Source organism: Lupinus angustifolius, chromosome LG08, assembly GCF_001865875.1.
Source record: "Lupinus angustifolius cultivar Tanjil chromosome LG08, LupAngTanjil_v1.0, whole genome shotgun sequence".
NCBI classification, from domain to species: Eukaryota; Viridiplantae; Streptophyta; class Magnoliopsida; order Fabales; family Fabaceae; genus Lupinus; species Lupinus angustifolius.
In genome coordinates, this window is record NC_032016.1 from 8,011,813 (window position 1) to 8,020,043 (window position 8,231).

The following is an 8,231-nucleotide window of genomic DNA, read 5'->3' on the forward strand; positions in this document are numbered from 1 at the left end:
GTAAAATACCGGCCGGTTTAGTAAAATACCGGCCGGTTCACTGGTTTTGATACTTGGCCGGTTCAACACCTGTACCGTACCGGTTAGGGGCCTGGTTCACCGGTTTTCCGGTTGAACCGGTCGGTAAGATACAGTTTTTATAACTTGCTTAAGGGTATTGAGGAAGAACTTCTACCTCTGTTCCAACAATAGAATCTAGTGTTTTAAATTGCAGTCGTAATTGCAGTTACTGTGATTTCAGTTATTATGGCTGTTGCATCCTAAATTATTGTGTGATTCAAAAATTATTTTTAAATTTGAAGTGGCCAAAATACGGTCCAATACAGCTACGTTGTGACTCGATTCTGCCATATCATTATGACTTGGTATCACACAACAATTGAAGTGCGATATGATTTGCATTTTGAATCACCGATAGAATCTAACTCATAACATTTGAAAACTGTCTTTAAGACCCATTAAGCAAACAAGGACACTCATTTTGGGCAAAACCAATCAAGGTTCTTGAAACTCCTTCAGATGCACCATTGAATCACCCAACCACCTCAGGAAGAGGGAGGAAGAAGAAAAGACTAATCATATTCAGAAAGAAGTGCAGGAGAAACTTTTTTCTACTGAGTCTATTCAAGCTTGGAATTGTGATCTGCCTTATTATTAGGAATCAAACTTTGACCTTTTAGTCTATATGAGTATTTAGTGAAGCCTTATACTATACTAACATTTTGTTGGTGATTAAGATTTGCTTCTAATTAGGCCTTATTTCCTTCCTTTCTACCCACAAAAAAGATAATACTTCACTTTTTGTAATTTATATTCACTAAATATAATAAAACTCCTTTGAAGGCTGGTGCATGATTAAAGGAAATTTCTTCATATAATCTTTTGCATTTATCTATAAATGGGTGAAGGAGGATGCACTTTACTTTGCATTCTTTGTTGAATCATTATCATGCACTGTAAATTCTTTAATGCATTTAGAACAAGAAATTTCTCAACTATAACAGCCAGCCCAAACATATTGAAAACTTAAACCAAGATCAAATTTATAAAATCTAATCTAAACTGAAATCAAAGAGACTAGATTCAGCTATATGTAACTGAAATCAAACATATAATAACATCTGAAAGAAGGTTTTATTGTTACATTATAAGCTTTCAAGAAGAGTTGTGTTCTCAAAATCATACTATAAGAGCTTATAACTAATAATTATATTTCCACTTTGTGAAGAATAAGATGAGCACCATATTGTGGCTGAAGAGTAATTACCACTGCTGGAGCATGAGCATAGGAAGGAGAAAGTTCAAATGAGAACTTCTGTAAAATCATTGACAAAGCCATCTTTGCTTCTAACAAAGCAAAGTTTTGTCCAATGCATTTTCTAGGACCCCATCCAAATGGAAAAAATGAAACTCTTCCTTCTGTTGCCTTCGAAACGCCTTCCGAAAACCTCTCCGGATTGAACTCCTTTGCATCATCACCCCAAAGTTCGCAGTCATGGTGAACCAAAACAATTGGCAATGTAATCTGCACTCCTGCAGGTAATGTTATGTCTCCAACTTTCATGTCCTTGTGAACAGTTCGTCCAAGACCGGGTACTGGCGGGTATAACCTTAAAACCTCGTATAAGATCATAGTCACCTGCAAACAAGATTTATGCTAACGGTAAGCATCAAAGTAAAACTACTTAGTATGCATCATCAAGATTGAAGATAATAATACAAAACTTACAATCTTAAGATGACTTAGTCCATCGAAATCTGGTTTTTGATTCCCGAAGACTTGTAAGACTTCCTCCCTTGCGCGTGCTTGCCAATCGGGGTACCTACTCAATACCACCATAGTCCAAACAAGCAAAACCGATGTTGTTTGTTCCCCTGCAAAGTAGAAGAGCTTGCATTCCTCGATAATGTCTTGAAGAGTCATTCTGACATTCTTATCATTTCCATGTTCTTGAAGTTCCTTTTGATTTGATTCCATTAGTATGCCTAATAAGTCATTTTTAGTAACTTCACCTGCCTTCAATGCTTGGTCTCTCTTGCTAACCATGTCTTTAAGCGAAGCTTGTATATATCGGTCGATTTCCTTCATCCTCCTATGGATCGGAATAGGTACAAACCTACAAATAAACATACCCACATCACAATATTTGGCAATTTGATCTTGTATATAACATATTTTCTTGATCCTTAATGATAAATGTAATTTTCTACTCAGTGTTTTTGGCATGAAATATATGGGAAGGTTAATCCATGATGCATATCAGATATGCAGAGTAGTGTTACCTCCATCCAGGGATGTAAACTTTCATTATAACTTTCATCAGAAATTCAACTTTCTCTTTTTGAAGTTGAAATATTTTTTTCCCTTCTTCATAACTGCTTCCGAATGCTGCTCGAGAAATAACGTCACCGGCCAAATTCTGAAGGAAAGGCCATACATCCATCTCACATGATCCATCTGAAGACAACATCTCCTCCCATTTTGTAATGAGATCATTGCAACTTATAAAGAATAATGGTAACAGAATCTGTGATGAACAAGGAAATAATGAGGACTTCAAAATTCTGATCTCAAACTATGCACATAAAAACCAAATTAACATAAGCTATGTCATACCAAATATTTTTCTCAAGACTTAGAGAATGCATTTCTTGGAAAAGTAATCCCTCTTATAAAAAATACACACACAATTGAAGTCCTGTTTTTGTGACATGTTTTAAAAAGGGTACAAGTGGATCATATAAGATCTATATCCTGCAAAATGAAAGTAACCTTTAGTTTTACTATATTGAATGCAGGGTTGATCATCCTTCTGTGTTTGCTCCACTTGTCGCCCTCATAACTCGCAACACCGGTTGCCAGTATCTTGTAAAGTGGATTTGTATCAGGCTTTGGGAAATCATACATCTTGTTAAGTACATCTCTGATTAGCTCAGGGTCTTTGAGGGTCACCCTTGGTATTGGTCCAAACCAGATAAAAGAATTCTTACCTGCATACCATCACCGACTTCATTAAAAGGCTTAAACTACAACAACCAAACCTTAAAATTTTAAGTTGAAATGCACATCCAGGGAAACAGCCTCTCCGCTTGTGGGGGATAAGGCTGTGCGCATCTACCCTACCCAGACCCCACTAAGTGAGACTCTCGTGCACTGAGCCGTCCTTTTTAAAGCGCATACAGGCCTTCCAACCCTAGTCAGTACACCAGATGCAACTTTCTATCTATGCTATTTGAAATTGACAAGAAACATGAACCAATGTGAACGGTATGAAAAAGTAACACTCGAAAGGCTAAAGCTGGCATATATAATACATAATTAAATTTCAAATTGTTAAACACAATATTAGAGTTGAAAACTTAAAATACTTCACTAAGTTTACAGTTCCAATGAGAGCCTCAAATCATGCATGCTTTAAGATTGAGATATGAATTAATTTCCTTGCATGGCACAAGGATTCAAAATGTTGTTTTCCTTTTCTGTTTATTAGTTGGGCAGCCAGTAACAAATTTGTTCTCTGCTAAACTATGAGGAAATTTATTACAAACTAGAAGAGACTTGAGAACCGTTGTTATTGATTAAATGGATCATTGAATGATCAAGATAAATACATACGACTTTTTAAGTGATTATGTGACAAAATATTTTGCTCATCACGTTTTTATACGTGAGTCACTACCTATATATATATATATATACAGAGAGAGAAACTTGTTACATAGATTACATTAAGAGGGAAAATTCAGCATCATCTTAATCAAAAATTATAAGGGTCACCGAAAGTTCCCTTTATGCAATGTTATACTAAACTTTTTGATGTTCTGGTTTGTAACAGTTTGGGCATTATGATTGATGAGGAAAGAAGCTAATTTCACAGGAAAAAGCATACAAATTATATACATGTTATAGTCTTAATTCAAGTGAGGTATTGGAGTTAGTTACAATTCTTCTTTACAAAGTATATACTTACATAAACATTGCTACATATTTTATAGTCTAGATAACACATACCATGTTTGTTAACACTTTGTTGGATATATGAGGACACATGAGGCACTATATCATCAGAAATAGCCATAGGTTTTGATTCAGCTTCACTTAGACTCTTGTGAAAATCTTTTAAGTCCCCACCCAAAAGCCTATAAGGGTTACCCTTAAGGCCTTGTTCTCTTAGCAACTTTTCTAGCTTCTTTGGTCTCAACCATAGCCAGTTTAGCATCCTCCATAACCATATAACACTGAGTGTAACTGTGGCCATAGCAACTATGCCTATATTTGATGCCATTTCTGACTCTATGGAAAGAAAACAATAGAAGGCTTTAAGATTTGAGTTGTAAAATTTTAAGCTAAAGTTTTATGTTACATTATATGTGTTGCTTGAAATGTTAACCCGTTGGAATAGTATTAAATGTTGGTGTAGAGTTATGTTCAATGACCCTCTAACTGTAGAACAGTTTCATATTTGTTATTAAGTGATATTTAATATATTTAGTACTTTATGTATAGCATACCAGAGAGAAGTGAAAAACAAAAGTAACTTCTTTCTTGTAACAGTAAATGTTTTGGTGTGTTGCTGTTACAAACATTTTCATAGGTTTATGGAGTTTGGAGTTACTGCAACTTATCATTTATTAAAATGGAGTTTAAGGATTCTATTTCTCTACCCAAATACTAAATAGAGATGGACTGTGAAAATGAGTGGATAAGATTTTAGTTTGTTTAGTACCATCTCTCTATTTGCGGGTAAATACTTTCCTCAAACTTAGTGGAAGCCTCGTGCATTGAGTCAGATACAAGTATACAACAAATGCAATTAAGAAGCACCATGATTCAGAGAGAAGTGGAAGAGAGTAAATTTTCTCTCAACACCCATATTACACTTGAGAGATGGATGAATGCAATGCAATGCCTATTGGAAATGTAAATTGTGAATATTTTGAGTACAACTTACTAACTATGGTAGCCAACTATACTTTAATAACCTGTAACTATTTACTAATATGTTATGACTAATTAACTGATTCAATAATAAATACACAGTTGGTAAAAAAACTGCTTGAAAAGTGAAGGTGGACATGTGTAATTTGCATTATTCTTCATCATCATCAAATAATAAATAAGCCTTGTTTCTTTCATTTCTACCAGCAAAAAGTAGATACTACTTCACTTGCGCTAATTGTTATACTCAATTTATAGGTTCAAATCCTGGAAACAGTCTCTCCATTTGTGGGATAAGGTTGCATACACCTACCTTCCCAAACCCATTAGGTAGGAGCCTCGTGCGCTAGGCTACCCTTTTAAATATAACAAATATCCTTCTTTCAGGACCAATGCATGACTGCAGGAATTTCCTTCTTCATTTAATCTTCTGCATTAATCTATAAATGGGTGAAGAATGAGGCACTTTGCTTTGATTTCTTTCTTTAACCACTGTCATGGATGATAAGTTCTTTCATGCATTTAGAACTAGAGATTTCTCAGCTATGTAACCGAAATATATTTAGAACATGCATTTGGTATGCATTTAAACTCAACACATTGAAAACTTATAGAAAGATCAAATATATAAAAACCAAATCTAAACACAGATCAATAGAATCAATTCAGCTATGTAACTGAAATCAAACATATGATAGCATCAGAAAGATGTTTTTATTATTACATTATAAGCTGCCCTGTGGCGCTGTGTTCTCAACATCATAATATAAGAACTTATTGTTAACTATATTTCGATTTTACGAAGAATTAGATGAGCACCATGTTTTGGCTGAAGAGTAACTACCACTATTGGAGCATGAGTATAGGTAGGAGAAAGTTCAAATGTGAACATCTGTAAGATCAATGCTAAAGCCATCTTTGCTTCTACCAGAGCAAAGGTTTGTCCAATGCATATTCTAGGACCCCATCCAAATGGAAAAAATGAAACTTTGCCATCATTTGTTGCCTTTGAAATACCATCAGCAAACCTCTCAGGATTGAATTCCTTTGCATCATCACCCCAAATTTCACGGTCATGGTGAACCAAAGCAATTGGCAAGGTAACCTGAATTCCGGCAGGTAATGTTATGTTTCCAATTTTCACACTGTTGGAAACGGTTCGAGGAAGAAAGGTTGCTGGCGGGTATAACCTTAGAACTTCGTAAAAAATCATGGTGACCTATAACAGAATGATTTATGCTAATTGTAAGCATCATGGTCAAACAATATTGTATGCGTCATCAAAATAATATGATACTTACGATCTTAAGGCGGCTCATCCCATCAAAATCTGGTTTTTGGTTCCCGAAGACTTGAAAAACTTCCTCCCTCGCGCGTGTTTGCCAATCAGGGTACCTACTCAATAAAACCATTGTCCAAACAAGCAAAACTGCTGTGGTTTCTTGCCCTGCAAAGTAGAATAGCTTGCATTCCTCGATTACATCATCAATAGTCATTCCAACATCCTTATTGTCTCCATGTTCTTGAATTTCCTTGTGATTTGATTCCAATAATATGCCTAATAAGTCATTTTCTGTGGATTCACCTGCCTTCATTGCTTGCTCTCTCTTGTTAATAATGTCCTTAAGGGAAGACTTTATGTCTCGATTGACTTCCTTCATCCTCAGATGGGTAGGAGTAGGTAGAAACCTACACATAAACATACCCCATCACAATTTTTGTAAATTGATCCTTGCATAAAACAAATTTGTTTGATTCTTAATGATAAATGTTATTTTCTGATCATTGCTTGTGGCAAGGTTAGTTCACTTAAATGAAAATCGTTTAATAATATTGATATTGCATTAGTTATCAAGCCGATGAGATATGCAGAGTAGTCTTACCTCCATCCAGGGATGTAAGCTTTGATAAAAGCTTTCGTTGTAAGTCCAGCTTGCTCCTTTTGAAGTTCAAATATCCGTTTTCCTTCTTCGTAACTACTTCCGAATGCTGTTCGAGAAATAACGTCACTAACCAAGTTCTGAAGGAAAGGCCATACATCCAGTTCACAAGATCCATCAGAAGACAGCATTTCCTCCCATTGGCTAATCAGATCATTGCAACTTTTGAAGAATATTGGTAACATAATCTGTAGTGTCCAAGGAAAAATAAGAACTTCAAATTTCTGGTATCAAACTATGCTCATAAACATCCACAACTGTTGCTTATAAATAAAATCTATGTTGCTTGCAAAAGTATTTGATGAAAGGTAAACTAATGCAAACTAAGCATGCCATATATTTTTCTTAAGGCTTAAGTGAAAACATTTCCGAGAAGAGTAATTCTTCATATGAAAGACACACAAGTGAACTACCTAGAGTTTTTCTGACATATTTTCAAAATTTATACAAGTGGATCATATTATAAGACCTATATCATGTGAAGGGCAAGTAACCTTTATTTTTTCGATATTGAATGCAGGGTTAATTATCTTTCTGTGTTTGCTCCACTTCTCGCCATCATAGGTTACAAGACCTCTAACTAGCAACTTGGTAAGTGGAATTGCATTAGGCTTCTGGAAGTCGTCGATCTTGTTAAATGCATCTCTGATTAGCGCAGGGTCATAGAGGGTCACCCTTGGTATCGCTCCATACCAGATAAAAGAATTTTTGCCTGCAAACCACCACCAAGATTATTATAAGGCTTAAAACAAAGGTTAATGGAAGAAAAAAACACAGAGCAACTTTGTATATGTGCTATGAGATTGGCAAGAATCACGAGAAAGTAGCCACAAGAAAAAGTAAGATGCTAGTGACTTAAGCATGCATATGCTATTCTTAACTAAAATCAGGTTTTTAAAACAATATTAAGGTATGAAAGCTTTAGATCTTTTATAGGTTAATAAATGTCTTTGATTATACTATGAGATTGAGATATGAATTATTAGAGGGTGAGCTTGGCACAACTATAAGATAATTGCTTACCAATCATGGTGTCAAAGGTTCAAATCCTGGAAACAGACTCTCAACTTGTAAGGGTGATGTTACGTACATCTACTCACCCTAGACCCTACTAGGTGAGAGCCTCATGCATTGAGCCACCCTTATTGAGATATGAATTACTATCCTGTTTTACATTCCAGTTTATTTGTTGGGCAGCTACTAACACTTGTGTTCTGATGAGCAATGAGCAAATTCATTGCAAAGAGTACATAATAGCACCATTTCTTTGCAGCCTTACCACACACATATATAAAGGCTTGTTACATAGATCACAATGAAAAAACTAATGAGCTTCTTATTAGCCACACTAG

The 8,231-nt window shown here is 35.3% G+C and overlaps 2 protein-coding genes across 3 annotated transcripts in view; both read right to left on the reverse strand.

Moving 5' to 3' along the window:
- Positions 835–4,286, reverse strand: LOC109355149 (cytochrome P450 CYP72A219-like). Its single transcript, XM_019598120.1, has 5 exons — positions 4,013–4,286; positions 2,774–2,991; positions 2,284–2,528; positions 1,730–2,117; positions 835–1,639 (listed from the first exon to the last, which is right to left on the reverse strand). The coding sequence occupies exons 1-5, from the start codon at positions 4,284–4,286 to the stop codon at positions 1,208–1,210; spliced, it is 1,557 nt and encodes a 518-aa protein (XP_019453665.1). The 3' UTR covers positions 835–1,207.
- Positions 5,570–8,231, reverse strand: part of LOC109355147 (11-oxo-beta-amyrin 30-oxidase-like) — an 18,639-nt gene continuing 15,977 nt past the window's right edge. For both annotated transcript variants that reach the window (XM_019598119.1, XM_019598118.1), the window contains exons 2-5: positions 7,374–7,591; positions 6,823–7,067; positions 6,241–6,628; positions 5,570–6,158 (exon numbers count right to left, since the gene is read on the reverse strand). In XM_019598119.1, the coding sequence (XP_019453664.1) occupies positions 5,724–6,158; positions 6,241–6,628; positions 6,823–7,067; positions 7,374–7,591 (1,286 nt within the window). In that variant the 3' untranslated portion in view covers positions 5,570–5,723. The remainder of the gene's footprint in view (positions 6,159–6,240; positions 6,629–6,822; positions 7,068–7,373; positions 7,592–8,231) is intronic.